Source organism: Barbus barbus (assembly GCF_936440315.1).
Source record: "Barbus barbus genome assembly, chromosome: 40".
NCBI classification, from domain to species: Eukaryota; Metazoa; Chordata; class Actinopteri; order Cypriniformes; family Cyprinidae; genus Barbus; species Barbus barbus.
The window spans coordinates 7,796,858-7,818,012 of record NC_136718.1 but is presented as its reverse complement, the minus strand read 5'-3'; the positions used below and the strand labels follow the sequence as shown (position 1 = coordinate 7,818,012).

At 37.3% G+C, this 21,155-nt stretch overlaps 1 protein-coding gene across 2 annotated transcripts in view; it reads left to right on the top strand.

The window, feature by feature from the left end:
• The window catches only part of LOC306859687 (protein NDRG3-like), a 61,056-nt gene extending 41,167 nt beyond the window's left edge, over positions 1–19,889 (top strand). For both annotated transcript variants that reach the window (XM_079400861.1, XM_079400862.1), the window contains 13 exons: positions 585–690; positions 3,635–3,755; positions 4,271–4,333; positions 4,452–4,512; positions 6,925–7,011; positions 7,576–7,632; positions 7,730–7,833; positions 7,909–7,974; positions 8,069–8,120; positions 8,550–8,597; positions 9,631–9,666; positions 9,756–9,807; positions 18,391–19,889. In XM_079400861.1, the coding sequence (XP_079256987.1) occupies positions 585–690; positions 3,635–3,755; positions 4,271–4,333; positions 4,452–4,512; positions 6,925–7,011; positions 7,576–7,632; positions 7,730–7,833; positions 7,909–7,974; positions 8,069–8,120; positions 8,550–8,597; positions 9,631–9,666; positions 9,756–9,807; positions 18,391–18,566 (1,029 nt within the window). In that variant the 3' untranslated portion in view covers positions 18,567–19,889. The remainder of the gene's footprint in view (positions 1–584; positions 691–3,634; positions 3,756–4,270; positions 4,334–4,451; positions 4,513–6,924; positions 7,012–7,575; positions 7,633–7,729; positions 7,834–7,908; positions 7,975–8,068; positions 8,121–8,549; positions 8,598–9,630; positions 9,667–9,755; positions 9,808–18,390) is intronic.
• Positions 19,890–21,155: the final 1,266 nt, after the last annotated feature.

Sequence of the window (21,155 nt, the reverse complement as noted above, 5' to 3'; positions counted from 1 at the left end):
TCCGTCTCCTCCAGTGCAGTTCAGAGCTGCTTTTGGTTCTTTTGGTCCTCATGCTGTGTGTGGAATGAGATTAAAACCGGACCTGCTGCTCTTCTGGCCTTAGGAGTCCTTGAGTAGTGCTGTTGGCCTCTCACCTCGTTCTTGTGGTTCAAGCCTCATCCTGTTTGTGTCGTCTTGTAGCTGAGCTGTCCATTTCATACTAGGCGACAGATTTTTTACTTTGACGTATAATGCTGTGGTTGTTGTGGTGATGTGCAACAACAAACATCATCAAGGGTGGGCCAAAACCTACACCACATCGAAACACAAGTGGGTGATTTGAATCAGATGTTGACCTGTATTTTTTTGGAAATGGGCTAAAAGAAACCTTTGAGTTAATTATTATCTGATTTATATATGCTATTTGACTGGCTGAGCATATATTTCCTTAAAAAGAATAAGTTTAAAGGCCATTTATGTAAACCTTTCAGTCTGTGTTTTCATGCAGACATTGCAGGAATGATTTGAAACAGCTCTATGCTCAAACAGTTGACACCTTTGCACTTCTATTATTAATTCACATGTCATCTTCTAATTGGTTGCAGGAGCATGACATTGAGACTCCTCACGGTGTCCTTCATGTGACTTTGAGAGGGGCTCCTAAAGGCAACAGACCGGTCATTCTCACCTATCATGACATTGGACTCAACCGTAAGTCATCCCATATATTTTCAAAGTTCATGTCTTTCAGTGGTAAAATGTATCATTATACAGCTCACCTACTTGAAGGGGAGAGGGATTGTTTTTTTTTTAGATGAGTATTTTTTTTTTATTATGTTCTTGGAGGAACACCATCTCGGTGCCTGAATATGCCTGCTTCCCTGCTATATAGTAGAAGATAAACTCAGTTTTAATACATATAGTAGGCAAAAAGCACCTGGATAACCTACAGTACTTCTAATGCTGAGATTCTGAAGTGTGCTTTCAATTGACACCGTAGAGGAGTTGATGTCCAGTGAATGACCAAAAGGTGCAATTGACCCTTCAACAGGAGTTGGATTGACAGGCAATCAGACCAATCATAACACAGAATCTGCCGTTTAGAGACTTTTTCATACCAAAAGTATCCTGCTCTGTCTTGTCTGTCAGTGCGCTGTCAGTTTCCGCTCTGCTCCGTGATGTATTTTTAACTGCGTGAAACGTGGCGTGAGAGTGCAATGGCTTGTTGGACATTGCAAAAGTATCTAAGGGGGCGGGTCTTTGTGAAGGGTCAATTGACGTCGTAGGTCACATGACAATGGCAATACGACTGATGCAGTACATCCCGAATACATTTATATAACACACATTTTTACTACTGTGTATGGAACATTTACCAAGTTCATTCCTCATCAAATGTAGTTCAGGACCTAGGCTATGTGATTTCAGTTTCAAATCAACACTTCGCTTTGTATATACAGTGCCCTCCAAAAGTATTGGAACAGTAAAGACAAAATTGCTCTGTTGAGTCAAGACATTTACAAATATGATTAAAAGATGAATATGAGACAAAACTACAGAATGTCACATTTTATTATTGAGTGATTTAAGAAGTTCAGCACTTTTAGAGTTTCATCCCTCTATCTGATGTGAGCATAAGTATTGGCGCAGTTGCCTCACAGGTCTTTCTAAGTGATCAGCTGTGTCCTGTTGCATTAATTCTTCAGATATTCAAAGCAGGGAATGTATCGTATCAGTTATATCCATTACTTCTGTATTCTGAATCTTGCATTCGATGATGACACACACAAACCAGGATGAAGATGAGGGAGCTGACTTTGAGAGAAAAGCAAGCAATTTGGATGCTAAAAGAAAAGAGGAAGTCAATTAGAGCTACAGCAAAAACAAAGGCATGGAGAAATCAAGAGTTTGGAAACCACCAGCGACACCAGCAAACAACAACGACCTGATCAGCTGAGAAAACAACAGTAGTTGATGACAGACAAATTATAAAAGCTGTGAAAATGAATCATAAAAGATGTGTCTGTAAAATCATCAACAACTTCCAGAAAGCTGGGGTGATGCTCTGACAATCTACTGTCCTCAGGAGACTTTGACACAGAATTACAGATGCTACACAGCAAGATGCAGACCTCTGACCAGCACCAAAAATAGAAAGGCAATATTAGAGTTTGCAAAAAAGCTCAAAGGTGAGCCAGAAGAGTTTTGGAACTGTGTTTATGGACCGATGAGACAAAGATGAACCTTTATCTAAGTGATGGGAAAACAAAAGTGTGGAGAAAAAAGGGAACTGCAAATGATCCCAAGCATACAGCCTCATCTGTAAAGCATGGTGGAGGTGGTGTCATGGCACGGACATGCATGGCTGCCTCTGGAACAGGCCCTCTCAACTTTACTGATGACTTAATGTATGATGACAGTAGCAGAATGAATTTGGAAGGGTACAAAACCATCTTGCCTACCAATATTCAAGAAAATGCCACCAGATTCATTGGGAAGTGCTTCATATTGCATCAGGACAATGACCCAAAACACCCTGCCAGTTCAGTCAAGGAATTTATAAGGACAAAGAAATGGAAAGTCTTAGACCTAACCCTAATCCAAGCCAATCTCCAGATTTAAATCTGATTGGACATGAATTTCACCAGCTGAAGAGAAGAGTAAAGGCAGAAACTCCCCAAAACAAGCAACAATTGGAATTGGCTGCATTAAAGGCTGGGAAAAGTATTTTAAAGGATGAGACCAAGAGTCTGGTGATGTCTATGGGTCACAGACTCACTGCTGTGATTGTGCGCAAGGGATCTGCAACTAAATAATAGCTTTTAATCTTTTATATCTGCCTTATGTTCAACTGTCCCAATACTTATGCTCACATCAATGAGTGGGATGAACTCTAAAAGTGCTGTTCTTTTTATTTGGTAAAACATGTATGTGTTGAAACGGCTAATAATAAAATGTGACATTCTGTAGTTTTGTCTCATATTCATCTTTTAATCATATTTGTAAATGTCTGGACTCCACAGCCAACAGAGCAATTTTGTCTTTACTGTTTCAATACTTATGGAGGACACTGTATGTCTAATGTACAACTGAAAGCAGGAAAAGTTGAAAAATGTGGACGGGAAATTTGTGTTGAACCCAATTTTAGGTAGAATTTCCTTTTTTCTTTTCTTTATTTTTGTTAATTTTGAACTTTTATCTAGAGTCAGAGTGGCTTTATTATCATTTCATATCTATACAGCTTGTACACATCGAAACAAAAACACGTTCCTCCAGGTCAGGACCATCATGCTACATAAGACAACAATGGAGTAAAAAAACTGAATTATATTAAATAGACTAAACCAAAGAGATAAATAAGAAAAAAGGGGAAAAATAAACATTTATGCACAAACTATACAAGACTACATGTACATGTGTGCATACTGAGTTAACAGTGTAAACAGCATGAGATAACAGTCTATTAGTGTGACCAAAATAACAGGTCACACTAATAGAGACAAGACACAGTAGTGGTGTGTTGTTGTTGTTGTTTTGAGTGTGCAAAGTGTGCACATGCATATGATTCAGGTATGCAGGATACCATTTTTTTATTTTATAATGATTTATGAAAAAAATGTTTGAGAAGTGTCTTTGTTTTTCTCTTGCGATGCAGATAAGTCATGTTTCAACACACTGTTTAACTTCGAGGACATGCAGGAGATCACCCAGCACTTTGCTGTGGTCCATGTTGACGCTCCAGGCCAGCAAGAATCTGCCCCTCCTTTCCCCACCGGGTAAGACAAACTACCGAAAAACAACTCTGACTCTATCTCAAAACCTAGTGAGGTGCCTTCATAAACAGCATTTTTGATTATCAATATTATATTCTTAATGTTCAAATTAATGCTGATGTCCAAAGCTGCTGTGAATGTAACCCATATTTTTCCACATTTCTCAGATGCTTAAATTGTCTTAAAGCATCTATGGCAGTGAAAAGGTCTTTTTTGCATTCCAATTTGCTGAAATAATAATAATTTCAATAAAGCAAAAGAAAAGCTCCTCTATAGTGTTTTCACAACTTTTAAAAGGGGAAAAACATAGAGATACATTGATAGAAGTAGGGTTACCAATTCTAACATCAACTGTTTTGTAATTATAGACAGCATGCAAAGCAGTGCACTGATGAGGCTCCATCTATTCAACCATGTTGAAAACTCACACATTTACTACTGGCACAGTTTTTTCACACTCACAAAAAAATTATTTAAGTTAGACCAATTTGTCACTCTCGCCTTCCTCTTTCCCTCAGGTACCAGTACCCAACCATGGATGCGCTTGCTGAGATGCTGCCCTCAGTCCTGACCCAGCTAAAGTGAGTCCAGACCACAGTCATTCTGTACATGATCCCCAATTGTTAAATTAAAAATAAATGCCATATGTTTAAGAATTCATGATTAAAGCCTGAAATAATGTGTATTTTTAATCAACAGGATCAGCAGTGTGATTGGTATCGGTGTGGGCGCAGGAGCTTATATCCTCACTAGACTGGCTGTAAGTAAATTATCTTCCCTTTTATTTTGCTATAATGACTGATCAGTCATTGTATGTTTTAATATCTAACCGTTAGTTGGAGTAGCTTGTGAAAACGCACCATTAGATGTTTAATTGAGCAGCTGAATGAAGTTCAGGCCATCAGAGGTGAAAATCATTGAAGTGCATCTGCAGTAAAACCATCTGTCCTCAGTCTTCAATAAATCCCCCACACCTCCTCTGAGACTCATAGTTCACACATGCATTCACACTCTCACCCTACACAAAGCTCTTATTCACCATCTACGCACAAACATGAACGCTGAGGATAGATACCTTCATAAACGCACTCGCTCTCATGTTTCCTGCTGATTATTATCAAGGTATAATGTGATAAAGGGTATTTTTCTCAAATTAACTAAAGAATGTGGCTGTCTTTCACTACTGACTCTATTACTTCAGTTCAGCACCTCACACTTTCATCCATCTAATAGCTTCCATTGCACATTTATCATATTTGTGCCACTTTCTTATTTGGTTCTGTGATGTCAGATGGCCAATTTGAACAAACACACACCTACGCAGCTCTGCAGAACAACTTCAGCGCCGTAAACAACTTAAAATCATTTGAGTTATAATTTGCTTGTCACATGCTTGTCCGTACACATGTGGTCATGTGAAAGTGCTGCCTCGAAGGCTTGCTTTTCTCTGAATGTCTGGTGCAGAGCCTTATGCAGAGAGGAAAAAGAAGAGGTGTGAAACCTGAACTTTTTTCCATCTCGATCACTGTAACAAGACTTTTGATTAGCTCACATGGCTGCCTGTAGCTGAATTTATTTGTTAAAACCAAGTGTGAGCCCTTGCAGTAAGTTAGTGCTTTGAACACTGAGATAATGAGAACTTGGTTAATGTGTTGCTGTATAGGTCACACATAGGTAGACATTTTTGCTTGGTTACCACTGCACTGAGGTTAAAGCTGATTTTCTCAGACCTGTAAAGTGATCCCTCTTCCACCGCTTTACTTTGTTGCATTCTCAAGCCATCTTCTATAACAGGCCTATTTCAGTGGTAAAGCAGAATATTCAACAAGACAAAATGTTGGCCAAAAGCTGATTTTATCTGTCACTAACTAGACCTTGGCACTCCAAACTAGAGTGGAGATTCAAATGAGAGTTTTTCAGTCAGCCAACTACCCAAATCCCATTCCTTTAGTATTTATTACTTTACTGTTAAACATGGGGAAGATTTTATAAATGCTTCAATATCTACCACTGTAGTTTAAAATGATGCTTAAGAGAATAGTTCACCTAAAAATAAATATATGATGAAGGTCATCATATATTGACCTTCATTCACTGCAAAGCTGTATGACTTTCTTCTGTGGAAATTCATCAGTGCATTAATTCATTCATGCATTCATTCATGTATCCATGCATTTGTTCATTCATTCATTCATTCATCCATCCATGCATTCATTCATGTGTCCATGCATTCATGCATTTATTCATTCATTCATTCATTCATTCATTCATGCAATGGAAGTCAACAGTCTTCAAATTATCTTTGTTTGTTCAGAATAAGAAATGAAGTCATACAGGTTTGGGATGGCATGAGGATGACAATGGCAACAGTTTTCATTTTTGGTTGAACTATGCTTTTAAACAGCTATTTGCCTGTTAGCATAATTAAACTTTAACCAGTAACAAGCAAAATTAGTAATGTCCACCAAAAAAAGATGTTGCCAGATGCAGAAGTGTTTGTACCTGTTTGATGATACAATTTCTTACTCTTTACTAGATTACTCTTTAGAATAATATGCACTGATGCACAAGAGAAAAGGGTTACACTTTACTTGAAGCGGTGTGCATAAGACTGACATGACACCTTCATAATCATGACATGACGCGTCTTGAATATGAAGGTTTTTTATGCATGTTTATGACAACATTCACTCAGTTATGTAATTTTTAATGCAAAGATGACATTGTTTGAGATGTCTTTGTTATGGGCTAGGGTTAGGGGTAGGGTTAGGGTTAGGTCAGATGTCGTCATCTTTGCATTAAAAATTACATAACTGAGCGAATGACACTTAATGACAGTTGTCATAAACATGCATAAAATCTCCTTCATATTCATGATGTGTCATGTCATGATTATGAAGGTGTCATGTCAGTCTTATGCACACCCCTTCAAGTAAAGTGTAACCGAGAAAAGACTGAGAATGAGTATTCAGAAAGTAAATGTGATCAGTTTTTGTTTTCATGTTGACTACTGATTTTTTTCTTTATTTTTATGTTTTTAAATTAAGTTTTCTATGGTATTTTGTGCTCCCAGGCCAATCACTAATCCTCTCAGTCAGTAGGTGCTCTGAATGTTAAAGTCGGTATGAGCCATAATGATGGACTAATCCTTGAAATCTTACCATTCTCCTAGCTGAATGAGCCTGCTCTGGTGGAGGGGTTGGTTCTCATCAATGTGGACCCCTGTGCTAAGGGCTGGATTGACTGGGCTGCCTCTAAGGTAAAATTTTGAATGCACTGTCAAATCAATGTTTATTTTGTGCAGAAAATTATTAAATAGTTAAATAAATGACAATAGAAATATGATACTCGCACTGCCCCAGCAACAAGCTGTTGTACCTCCAAAGGTACAGTTTTTTGTAATAGGCACATAATGCTTTAGTTTGCCACAGTAGTCTTGGACAATAATCTTAGTATTATCTTGGATGCTTTTCTCAAAAAAGATACCATTTTAGTTGCATTCACATTTTAGTGTAATCAACAATGCATGCAATTTAATTTTTTCTTTTCTTCATACACCATTATGCATAATTAATATATCCTATCCTTTCATTATTAGCCAAAAGCTAACCCTAACTATTTCTCCATACTTCAGATTTCTCAACAGATTAGTGTAGTTGATCTTCTTAAAGATTTCCCAGTTTTAAAGCTCATAATAACCTTACAGGTCAGAATGCTACAATAATTAAAGGTGCTCAAGTCAGTGGAGGTGCTGGGAACACAATTCGTTTGATCTCCAAACATTGTGCTTTTCACTAAAAATGTGCATGCGTTTCTGTTGTAGTTATCTGGATGGACTAGCAATCTAGTAGACATTTTGATGGCACACCATTTCAGCACGGTAGGCCTTAAATATGACACTCACCACTTCATCTATGAGATTCACTCAGAACAAAAACATTTCTCTTAGAGTCTGTTCATGAGTTTTTGTACCTCAGGACGAGCTGACAGAGAACCAGGAGATCATTCAAACATATCGTCTGCACATCGCTCAGGACATCAATCAGGATAACCTGGCTCTCTTCTGCCAATCCTACAACAGGTGACATTATCAGTCCATGTACTGATCATTGTCATATGAGCTGATCTTTATAAAGTTTTAATTTCCTTATCACAGTCGGCGAGATCTGGAGATTGAGAGGCCTATCTTGGGACTTAATGAAAATACGGTCAAAACGCTGAAGTAGGCTGTTTGGTTGTCTGTTTTTGTCTATTTTGGCTGTAAATCATTGTGCCTTCTCTTCCTTAGACCTTTATGTCTTTCTTCTGCTGTTTAGGTGTCCTGCCTTGCTAATAGTTGGTGACACCTCACCAGCGGTAGAGGCTGTGGTGAGTGACTAATCAAGTACACAGTGTGCTTTCTAAAAGGCCCATTATGCCCATTCTCTTCATACATTTCCGTTCAGAGTGTACCAATGACTTTATGAAGCACATCCTAAAAGGGGCTGTGCATCATAAAGTCTTATGCACTTGTGCTTGTTGTAAAGCACTCCTGAATGACTGTAATATGCTTCTGGTCTTGGATCCTGATTGTCCAAACAGCAGTTCCATCTGTTCTAAAATCCTTAATACAGTAACAGCTTAATGTGCACTTAGTTGAACACTCCTTCTGAGTTTGCCTAAGTGTGGCACTTTAAAGTGAGACTGAGCCACTAATGCTGAGCAAACAGTTTGGTTTAGAGTAGAGTTGGTCATTTTATCTGTCTATGCCTTTTGTTTCTAAACTGACCAGGTGGGATTTTATCTGTTTTTCTACAGGTTGAATGCAACTCGAGGCTAAATCCAACCAAGACTACTTTACTCAAGGCATGTCATGCTTTTTTCTCCTAGAGCAATGTTTTAATTTAGGGATGCAAACTCATCACCTTTGTGTAGACCGAATGAGGTTTTGAGTTGTCAAGAAAGCGCAGCACTGCTCTTTTACACAAAAGCAGCTTATGATCCAGTGTTTTCAGTGTCTCAGAGTAAAGAGAGTGGTTCGCAGTAAATGTAGCGCAACACAAACTCCATCTCTGCATGTGCTGGGAGTTTGGGTCGCTTGTAACATACATTTAAAAATGTACAATTTTTAATTATAAATCTGTCAACAAATAAAATGTTTGAGGTCTCGCTATCGCTAATCATGACAGAAGTCAGTCAGTCATGAAGAATCAGTAAAAAACTGAGAGACAAAAAAAAAATCCAGAAGAACTGTGGCAACATTTCCAAGACGTTTGAAGAAACCTATCTGCAAAGCTACCTGAAAAACAATGTGCAAGTGCACCTAGTACAAAAGCTGTTAAATGCAAAGGGTGGTCACACCAAATATTGATTTAATTTAGTTAATAGAAGTTAATTGATCAATAAAATCTATTTATGGCATTTTTTTTTCTGAAAGTATCCTCACTGCCTAAAACTTCACAGTACTGTAGCTTTGCAGGTAGGTTTCTTCAGGTGTCTTGGAGACATTGCCACAATTCTTCTGGATTGGTCTCTTTTTCTTTTCTTTTTTCCCCTTTTACCTCCTCAATCTAATTCCAGTCGAAGATCAGATCTCTGTGTGGATCACTGGCTGTTGTCATTCTCCTAATGCATACAAAAATCTCACTGGATTATTACAATTAGCAGCAAAAGGAATGTTTGGAAATGTAAACTGATATTTCCTACTGACACACTGCAGCAAAAGATAAAAATAACTGGCTTTTTGTTGGTGAAATGCTTTTTTCCACTTTATCCTTTTGTTGTTGTAAATCATCATTTTAAAGCTATATTTTAAGGATTTTCTTCCTCTGGGGTCACATCTTTGGGACATTTTTCAAGTTTCCATCTCTGTTGATGATCGTTCTCTTCCTCTCTTCAGATGGCAGATTGCGGTGGACTTCCCCAAGTTGTCCAAGTAAGAATAAAAGACAGCACTATGTCTACAGCAGCATCAGTTTGACGAAATTTAGACTTGTATTAAATGTGGATGTTTTCTGTTTTCAGCCGGGTAAACTCGCTGAGGCTTTCAAGTACTTTGTCCAGGGAATGGGCTACAGTAAGTATTTGTCCTCTTTGTCTTTTCATAGGCCACTTTAATGTGAAGCATTTAATCGTATCATCTTCCTCATTTATATACCTTCACTGTTTGTATAAATTTTGTCTCTTGTTTGCATTTTTGTCTGAAAGCATCTTGTTGTTAGAGAGATGTCAGCTTCATGTCACATTGGTCAACGACTTACATACTGTATGTCTCAGATGGTTTAATAATGTACGTCATAAATACTCACACAACTCAGAACATCTAAAACAGCTGCAGGAATATGACACATTGATGGGTGTAGGTGGGAGAGAGAAAATCCTGCCTGTTCAAAGCAAGAGCATAAGGCATCAGATGTTATGAATGTTGATAAGAACTGTAATTTATGCACTGCTGATCTGGCTTTATTATTCGAAGCATCAGACCAGTATTCTTGAGTTAAGCAGGTTTCAGATCAGCCGTCCGCTGCACTAACAGATGACTTGTCTCCTGTGCAGTGCTGAGTTCTTCAGCGTGTAAGTACACTAGTCTTCCTCTAAGAGCATGCTGTGTGGCATGAGCCCTGTGTGACAAACCTTCTCTGATCATCAGGATAAATATCTCTTGTGCCCTAAAAGATCCTTTGACTGAACAGAGGTTTGAACATAGCATGGAAACTTTATTGCTGTAATACCTCAAGCCTCCATGAATCAGTATTCAAGGACTCAGCTTCATTCAGCTCTGTTTATATGGTTATTTTCAGCTTTTATTCCGTGATGTAAACATTAAATTAAATTTTTGTGTGTGATTTTGTATTTAAAGGTTTGTGATTTCTAGTGGTGCAACGGATCACAAAACTCGCAGTTCGGATTATATTAAAGGTTTCTGATTTTTCGGATTAGCAAAAAAAAAAAAAAAGTTTGCTCTTCATTTATTACTGAAAGCTTACTTTAAGTATATATACTTATATACCGCAGCAAAAACTGCTAGCTTGACTAATAAACTTTAATAAAGTCAGTAATAAAACAAAAACAATTACACAAATTAAAAGCATGATTACAACATAGTTACAAATAAAGTCAGTAACAGTACTGTAGTATTCAGGTGGAGAAATTTAAAAATTAAGTTTAAAATAACACAATAGTACTCACTGCATAAGTTAAATACAGATTAATCTTTGTTAAAGCTGTGGTGTTGTTTGATTAGCAGAGAGAAGCAGGTGTTTTTAGGCTGCTGTGTTTATAAGACCAAATGCACGGACCTAATACTGAAATGCATCCAGTTTGTTTCTCAGCTGTTTACGTTCACTTAAGACATAAACGACTGTGTTTACCAGAATACTTGCCAAAATGGGTATTTTAACATAACTTTGTGATTGTGTCCGTTCAAGCGCATTACTTCAGTGTTCACGCGCTGTCTGAATCATGCCCATGTCTCTCTCTGTGTGTGTGTGTGTGTGTGTTTGTGTGTGTGTGTGTGTGTGTGTGTGCGGCAGCGGCTGTGTGCACAGAAAACAAATTGCGAGTCCCAAATCGAGTTCTTTCATTTAAATGGTTTAAAATTGCTTGAATGTGTAAACTGGCGAGACAAAACACCTGCAAATGATAAACTTTCACTTTATGATGGTTAAACTTTTGAATTAATCTGCTAATCACATGCGACCGTAAGGATTACAGATCATCTACGATCCGTTGCACCCCTAGTGATTTCTAAACCACTTGCAGCACTGAATTATTGCAGGTCTTGTTCGTCTATAAAGAATCCCAACAGCTCTCTTAAAGTCCTCCCCATTGTTAAACATCATATTGATGTTTTTAAATATGCGTTCACTACTGAGGGTTTAACACACAGTCACCAGTACACTAGTGATATTCACAGCTATGCATTACTGATGTGACTTGTTTTCGATTAGTGCCTGGCTGCCAAAACAGCAGCAATATTTTTAACTTTATTAGCCATTAAAAAATTTACCAAAAAAAGAGGAGGTCAAAGTTCAAGTTCAGAGTTATGAATGCATCTCTTCCTGAATGAAGTACACTACAGTTCAAAGGTTTGGGGCTGCTAAGATTTTTTGAGTGTTTTGGAAAGAAGTCTCTTATGCTCACCAATGCTGCATTTATTTGGTCAAACATACAGTAGATGCTGTAATGTTGTGAAATATTTCCAAAGACCTGATTTGATTTTAATATATTTTAAAATGTAATTTCTTCCTGTGATAATGATAGCTGAATTTTCTGCATCATTACTCCAATCTTCAATGTTACATGATCCTTCAGAAATCATTGTAATATGATGATTTGCTGCTTAAATAGCATTTCTTATTATTAATGTTGAAAACAGCTGTGTTTCTTAATGTTTCTGGAAACATGATGCTTTTTTTCAGGAGTTTTTAAATGGAAAGTTCAAGAATAGCGTTTATTTGAATTAGAACTCTTTTATAACATTATTAATGTCTTTACTGTCACCTTTGATCAGTTTAATGCATCATTGCTGAGTAGAAATAGTAATCAAAAATCTTAATCAACCCAAATCTTTTAGTGTACCCATGTTAAGCTCTTGTTCTGGAATTCCAGAGTGTTTTTGACTTGCTCAACACAATTACACTAGCAACGGTCACTGGTGATTAGGTGTGTTCTGAGATTGTGAGGAACGTGATCGAAAGCAGCTTGACTCATTTTAAAATGCTCATATTTTGATATGATTAGTCACATTCCTCCTCCATAAATCACTAATCTAATCCTGAGATCTGTTGACCTCTTTGTAAGTCTCTATTCTGAGTAAGTTTCTTCTGAAAAATACAGCCCTCCCATCCAGAAACACACTCACACTGTGTAAGATTTGTGGCTTCTAGACCATTTAATTCAGAATGTAATCAAAAACACTGTTTCTGCTGTGGTGTTGTTTATAAGGATTAAAGGTGTAAATAATTGCTCTGACTTCATTGTTCTTGAAATGAAGTGACTCTGAAATTTGGTAATTTGTTGTGCAATTTATGGTATTATTAACTATTTAATATATTTATACTGACTAAAACAGCAGACTAGGTTTTTATATTTACAGTTCATGAATTTTAAAAGTAATACATTTGGTAGTATTACATTAATCGAAAGTTTGGGAACCCCTTGCAGAATCTGTGAAAATGTGGATAATTTTACCAAAATAAGAGAGATCATACAAAATGCATGTTATTTTTTATTTAGTGCTGTCCTGAGTAAGATATTTTCCATAAAAGATGTTTACATATAGTCCACAAGACAACAAAATAGCTGAAATTATTAAAATAACCACATTCAAAAGTTTGGGAACCCTTGGTTCTTAATACTGTGTGTGGTTACCTGGATGATCTATGACTGTTTTTTTGTTTTGTGATGGTTGTTCATGAGTCCCTTGTTTGTTCTGAACAGTTAAACTGAGCTCTGTTCTTCAGAAAAATCCTCCAGGTCCTGCAGAATCTTCAGTTTTCCAGCATCTTTTGCATATTTGAACCCTTTCCAGCAGTGACTGTATGATTTTGAGATCCACCTTTTCACGCTGAGGATGATTGAGGGACTCAAACACAACAATTAAAAAAGGTTCAAACATTCACTGATGTTCCTGAAGGAAACACGATGCATTAAGAGCCGGGGGGTGAAAACTTTTTGAATTTGAAGATCAAGGTAAATTGTACTTCATTTGTCTTCCAGGAAACATGCAAGTATCTTCTGTCGCGTCAGAAGGGCAGTACTAAATGGAAAAATATGATATTTCAACAAAATAAGAAAAATTTGGACATCTTCATCCTGTTCAAAAGTTTTCACCCCCCGGCTCTTAATGCATCGTGTTTCCTTCAGGAGCATCAGTGAATGTTTGAACCTTTTTTAATTGTTGTGTTTGAGTCCCTCAATCATCCTCAGCGTGAAAAGGTGGATCTCAAAATCATACAGTTACTGCTGGAAAGGGTTAAAATATGCAAAAGATGCTGGAAAACTGAAGATTCTGCAGGACCTGGAGGATTTTTCTGAAGAACAGTGCTCAGTTGAACTGTTCAGAACAAACAAGGGACTCATGAACAACCATCACAAAACAAAAAAACAGTCGTAGATCATCCAGGTAACCACACACAGTATTAAGAACCAAGGGTTCCCAAACTTTTGAATGTGGTTATTTTAATAATTTCAGCTATTTTGTTGTCTTGTGGACTATATGTAAACATCTTTTATGGAAAATATCTTACTCAGGACAGCACTAAATAAAAAATAACATGCATTTTGTATGATCTCTCTTATTTTGGTAAAATTATCCACATTTTCACAGATTCTGCAAGGGGTTCCCAAACTTTCGCATGCCACTGTATAAGCACCAGTGCATTTTCACACCCAAAATGTTTGAAAGGTTGATTTTAGGATGTCAGGTTCATTTTTTTGTTTATTTTTGTGCCCAGCACACAGAACTTCCTACTCATTGAAACCCTATTCTACATGTTGCCGATTAACAAATAGATTAGAAATTAGGTACTCCTGTACTTTAATCATCCTTTTTTTCTTTATACAGTTGTAGTATTTGTTAGTGCAGACTTCATACATGTCAATTGTAGATTCAGACAAGGAAAGCACCAGACATACTGTATATGATTGTAATTCTTCTTTTGTCTCGGTGGAAATATTAGCGAATGCAGAATGAGTCATTAACAGAGTGTAATGCTCATTGGCTGATTCTGTCATTGATGTTTGCATTTCAGTAGAGGTAGGGTATCCGGTAATTTCCACCTTGTGTTTTGAGTCGGTTAAGTGTGTTTGTCAGTGTTTTTTTGTTCTTTTCTTTGTATCTGTTTGGGGTGTGTTATATAGTTTCATCTTAAACAAACCCACAAGTGTACTCTCTGGTGAGGGACTATCCCAGAAGACGACAATTTCCCTTCTAGAGAGCTTCTCTCACTTTCTCTATACTTTCAAATTTAAACTCTTTCACTTAAAATGATATTAACCAAGACTACTATTGAATGGTTTGGGTTAAAAAGTACTATTTTTGTCTATTCCCTCCACATGTTTGTTTGATTTGTTGCGAATATCCTTGACACTTTAAGGATATTCACCTTAAAATAAACCATTATGTCAAAAAGAGAACCATAACCACACCCCAAAGAAAAGTTCACTTTGCCTCTGGCTGCCACTTTTCTTGCATTTTGAATAATGTAGAACACTAACTAACTGTCAAGGATATTCCCATCACCTGGTCTAATGTCCCCTACTTTCATTGCGTCTTCTCCTGTAGCTTCTGCTTAATCTTTCCTTCTCTATCCTCCCTCTTTTAGAAAGTACTATCAAATAATATCTCCCTTTCCTCTGTCCCATCTTTTTCCTCCTCCTTTTGCTTTCCCTTTCTTCCTCCTTGACCCTTACATCCAACGCCAACAGTCCCTCATGTGCTACTCAGCCACCTGAACAGCGAATCAGGTATCAGGAGATCAACCAGCACCCTTTAGCTGAGCCTAAGCTCGTCATCTCAACCTCCCGTGCTTCCTGTCCTCACTGTCTGTCCGTCTTTGTCCCTCCCATCCCAATCACATGCATACCAATGTCTTTTTGTCTCTGCATCACGGTGTAAAGCATGGTAAATGGACACATGTTGTCAATGTTTGTTTATGATTATAAGCAGTCTGAGAGAATGTGTTTGTGCACACTGTCCACTACCAACAGACGTCTTGTATTCTTTTTATGGTTCACATAGAAACATAACTTTACTTTGCATGCCACATTCTGCATTTTCTGAAGTTGACTATTCATTTTGCTGCAATGGTAAAAATGAATTTGAGCTTGATCCTCACCAGAGGATTCTCTTTCCTTCATGGGAGAATAATGACTGCAGTGTCCAAGCAGGGCGGTTGTCACCTCAGGATTCAGAGAATTACTGATAAGAGTGCTGCAGGAATGAGCGCTAAAACCCAGAAACAAGTTAGCATTATCATTGGCCCAATGTCAATGGGTCTTTCGAATGGGTTTGTGATTAAATGCCTGAAGTGAGATCTGTGGTTAATTTTTTTAACTGTCTTAAAAAAAAAAAAAAATAATTAAATGTCTTAAGCTGTTTATGTGTCTTAATACATAAACGTATTATGCTTAATACAAAACATAAAGGTGGCTAAATGGGACTACAGAGGTTGTTATTGCACGGTCAACTCATTTACAGCCTGGTTGTTTATAATCACTCTTACAAACGATTACAACTCAAATTTTAAAGATCGAAACAGTCATCGAAAGTTTCGTGGTGGTGACATTGAACTCGCTACTATGGTGAGGTTTGCTAATATAGCCCAACTTAAGCTTTACTTCTGCCAATTATATTTATGGTTTTCATGTTTGTAAAGATTATCTTGATGAACAAAATGTGTAAGATTCATGAACGTTCGTTAGCCACAGAGCTTATTTTCTGCAATAATCCAAACGCCAAAGGAAAAATCCTATTGGATTTGTCAAGGGAACCAGGGTGATGCTACTTCCAGGTTGGTCTACAAAAATGCACCATCCCTGCAGCACTCTGTTTAGGTCAGAGTATTAAGAAAAGACTTGGCTCTTAAGCCCCAAGTATACTTCATGTTTACAGTCGAACGCGTAGCCTTTCAAAGTGTACTCTATTTGATGTTGTGAGCAAACGCGGGCGGTGGACACATGCGCTCTTGAAGGCTTCATCCATGCCCAGTATCTGCTCTATTTTTCCCAGTAAGTTACGATCGATAACAAATATTTTTGAACTAAACCAAAGCTGAGCTGTCTCATACCCTCTCACTCACAAGTGCTTGTCAATGTGAGCGCCTGGTGTTGTTGCAGTCTCCACTATTTTGTTGTTGTTGTTCTGTGTCTTTGTTTCATTTTCTACTGTGAAACAATGGCCCGGGCCAGTGTTGCCACCTTGTGAAACATCGGATTACTGTAAAACAAATTCATTGCGGAAGTGCAACCTGGCCTGCAAAAATCGTGGTTACACAATTCGCGTCACCTGCACTGTACGCTGTCCCTCGCATACACGTAAAATGCGAAGTATACTTTGGGCTTTAGGGTAACTATGGCTGAATCCTAATTTTCATACTATTCATCCTGTATAATATGCAAGTAATATACAAGACAAAGTCACAAATTGCAGTGCAAAAGTAGTGATAGTAGTGGGTCAAATGGGGGCTTTCACAAGTTCATTTGACGTTAGAGTTCGGTTTGTTTGAATAATGAACCATGAGCCATACCTGAGTTCACCTAAAAAGTACTGAAGTATGAAGTCGTATTAAATCACTGAAGTGAACCACTGTTAATGACACATGTATTGGTGTATTTATTTGTTTGTTTTACTCATTTGAACTCTGGATCGGACCAAGTATTGAACCAAGTGAAAGCACCCAAATAGTGTTACTTGTGGGCTTTTGAGATATTTCTGTAATATGTGAATAAAAAACTAACATGCAACAAGACTAGTTTAGTTTAGTTCATAAACAGAAATAACTTTGAGACAGTGCTTTTTAGTGAATCAAACAAATACAGCATGAATGAAGTAAGCAAGTTAACTCTTTCCCCACCAGCGTTTTTGAGAAGTTGCAAGCCAGCATTTTTGATGATTTTCACTACAATTTCATGGCCCCCTGAATATTTAGTTGTATGAATATCTGAACATGCAATAAATCTAAATAAAGAACAGACTACTTTTAAACAAAATACGTTTTATTTTAGCGTCAAGTAATCTTTTTTATCAACACTTGAATGTAGGTAAGTCTCATTTAAAAAAAAAAAAAGCAACATTTTGAGCAAAAAGCGAAGAAAATTGTTTTTTTTAATGAAATACTACATCTGGATCATATTCAGTAATATTATCAAAGCAAAAATGAAGTAGATGGCTTCCATCAGCACTGCTTGCACAGTCCTTTACCACTTCCTGGATTGACATTTCACTCGGTAACATTAGGCAGTTTTCATTTTTTGACGATCGCATTATTTTTCACATGCATATGCTTATACTGTATATGAGATCGCTCGTTTCTGCATCTTCCTTGCCTGTATTTTTGATTGGGACATTCTAGACTCATTCAGGTGATGCGTAATAGCTTAATAGAGTGTATAACAGTAAAAACACAGTAAATTCTGTTTGGCAGGGAAAGAGTTAATGGTTTGAATCAATCTGAAACACAATATGAAACAAATTCTCTTTGTGTGGCAGTATTTAATTGAATGGACTTTTATACATAAAACAGAATTTAATGGAATCAGAATTTAATTTAATCTGTTTCGTAATCCATTTTGCTGCAAATCTCGGGCAATGGTGTGCATCCTTTCAGAAGTATGTGAATTGGGATTCAGCTTACTATTCTCATTACACATAAACCAAATTGTCATCATATCTCAGTCAGTCCAGCATTAGTTGAGCAGTCAGCAGTATGCAGATGTGCAGGAGTCACTCAGTTTTTGAGGAGACTCATTATTCTCCCTCTCTTGGATCTTCATATGTTTGGATCCGAATGCTGAGAGTGCAAAACTGGCTATCCTGTGAAGCTCATGCCCCTCACTCAGGATCGTCCCAACAGTCATGCCTCAGTCAAAACGGCAGCAGCAGCATTATTGCATACATGTTTTCACCTCTATTCGATTTCTCTCTTCTCTCTCTCAGTGCCCACTGCCAGTATGACCCGATTGGCTCGATCTCGCACTCACTCTGCCTCCAGCATGGGCTCGGCAGACGGCTCGCGCAGCCGCGCACATACCAGTTCACAGATGGAGGGCGCCACCGGCGGCCCGGTCCATGACAACCAGAACAGACCGCAAACCATGGAGGTGTCCTGCTAAAGCACCCAGAACCAAGCCACCATTTGTCCTGGGATCATTCGCTTGTTGAACCTCTGCACCTCAGGCGGCTTTCTGTCCACTTTGGGGTCTTGTTTCCACTCTCTTTCTTTCGTTCGGTTTGTTCTCTTGTGGCCAGGTAGTGCTGGTCTAATGAAGGGATGCATTGTTTGATGTCTAGTAACCCATGTATTTTACATATTGGAATATTTTTCCACTGCATGGAAGCACACTAATCTTTTGCTGATGTTTTTACCTTGAATTTGATTGGCTTACTACCTTATTACTCCATTCTTTTATATTTGTCATCCATTGGAGATTCATTTCCACTCTTGATGTGCTTCTTGTGTATATATTTTGCTGGAGGCTGTTGTATATTGAACATTTGGAGGGTATTCTCATCTGTAGCGGGAGAGTTTTCGTTCCCTCTCTTGCTCTCTCTAATGTCTTCCTGCCCCTTGTGTTTACTACAGAGATGACCAAACCACTTTCTCTTTATTCAATTTTTTCTTCAGTACTTAATTTTCTAGACTGCATTCTGTCTCTTTTAGAGGGTTTCTACTGCTCCCACTGTGTCATTGGCTATTATGGTTTGATTTTAATTGACTGTCTACCATTTGTAGTCTTTCTAGAATAAAATCTACTGATTAGCATGTCCCTATTTAAAGTGTACAATAGACATTAATATTAGAATTATGTTAAGATCTTTCTGCAAATGGTTAATTCAGTTGATTGAATTTAATCAATCTGATTCTGTTTACATGGAGAGTTTTAGACCAGAAATCCCTAATAGCAAAGACTTTGCTTAGATTTGCACTTAAGTTCATGTAAACTATTTTTCACAGCCTGTGCTTTGGGAGATCAGCTACACCAAAACAAGCCAGTAACTGAAGCTAAGATCTGTAGCTTGTTCTAATAACAGCTGTATTTACCTTATAGGGCATCTAGAGGAATAAAACAGCATGATTCCTCTACTGTACAGTAGTAACTGGTAATAAATGATCGGTATGCTTTTGGCTTAAGATTCTCCATTCCTTCTGTACAGCGGACTAATGTTCCAATAACCTCTTATTATTTTGACAACTGTTCGTTTCTGTAGTTTATTATTTCAGTGGATGGCAATTCTCTGTTGATTGCTGACTGTACCGCTGCCTTGAGTGAGTTTGTGATAATGGGTTGTGCTTTGTCCTTCAAGCATTTAGGGGGCGCTGTACTGCATATTGTCTGCTGAGTATATCGATTTGTACGAATATTGAAATAAAGTAGTTGTACATAAAACTTGTATCTGTCTTTATTTGTTAAGTTTATAATAAAGCAAAACACTTCATGAGTAGTTTACTTTTTTGTATAATAAGACTTCTGAAATGTTAAGTTTTTATATGCACATGAGGCATTCCATAATTAAATATGTACTAATTTGCTTAAATTTCCAGAAGTGAAATCTGAACTTTGGATAAATCAGCAGTCTTTTTTTTTTGTTGACACATTAAAGTTTTTACATTGGGGATTTGGGATCTTTTTTCACTCCATAAATCAGAAAATACAGTCGGGGGGAAAAAAGAAAAAAAAAACTTCATATGAACATTATGTTTTAAGAATAAAGTCTTATAAAAATCTGATGAATCTTATATGAACACTACTCCGATTAAAAAAAAAAAAAAAAAAAAAAAAAAACTTTCTGAATATAAAATTGAAAAGACTTCAAGACTGAGGGTGATAAAAGTATTGAAATTGAATTCCAGTTATGGAAAAATAGTAGCCACAGATGTGTGCAGTATAAATAATTGGTTATCCAAGCATTAATGGCAATGGAAAGCCCCTTAAACTTGAGTGACCTTGTATAAGGAGTTTCTTGGAGGTTATATACATTAAAAATCATCTCTGAAAAATGATCTTTTACGTACGCCAGGTGACCTGTAAATGAGAAAAACTGTTTCCATTGCAGTTTTGCGATATATTCCTTTTTCAAATTGCCTGAAAAACCACCTCTTGTGAGCATAATTTGTTTTTTTCCATTGGCCTTTTTTATTTTATTTTTTCAATTTGCGCAATTTGAAGAATAATGAAAATGCAGCTGAGAAAAAAAAATACATTTGTCAACTACATCTTTTGTGTTCTGTAGAAGAAATTCACACTAATTGTGAAATGACATGAGATTGAATGACAGCGTGTTCCTTTTCGGGTGCCTTTAAAGAGCTGGGAGAATGTTTTGGGGCCAATAAAACCTTGACTAAGATTATAATTGGGCCTCGGTATAATGTGACCCAAATTGCTTCAAAGCACTTCATGCACTAGTAATCAGATGCTCAACATGCAATTCTGTGCACTACCCATCACAGTTTTTCTGTCACCTCAGCCAGCTGTGAAAGTTTCCGATAACAAGCCAGTTTAAAGGTTGTATTGATTGCTTGTGGTCAGAGATGACACATCTGAAAGCTATTTATAGAAACTGTGGCATACACACTTCAAGTACTTAACACAACATTGACCACAGCAGAAACGATCAGTCGATAAGAGATTTGTGTCGTCTTTCCATCTGATGTGCAAAATCATTGAACTAGATCAACTTTTATGTTTGTCATTTTCACTTAC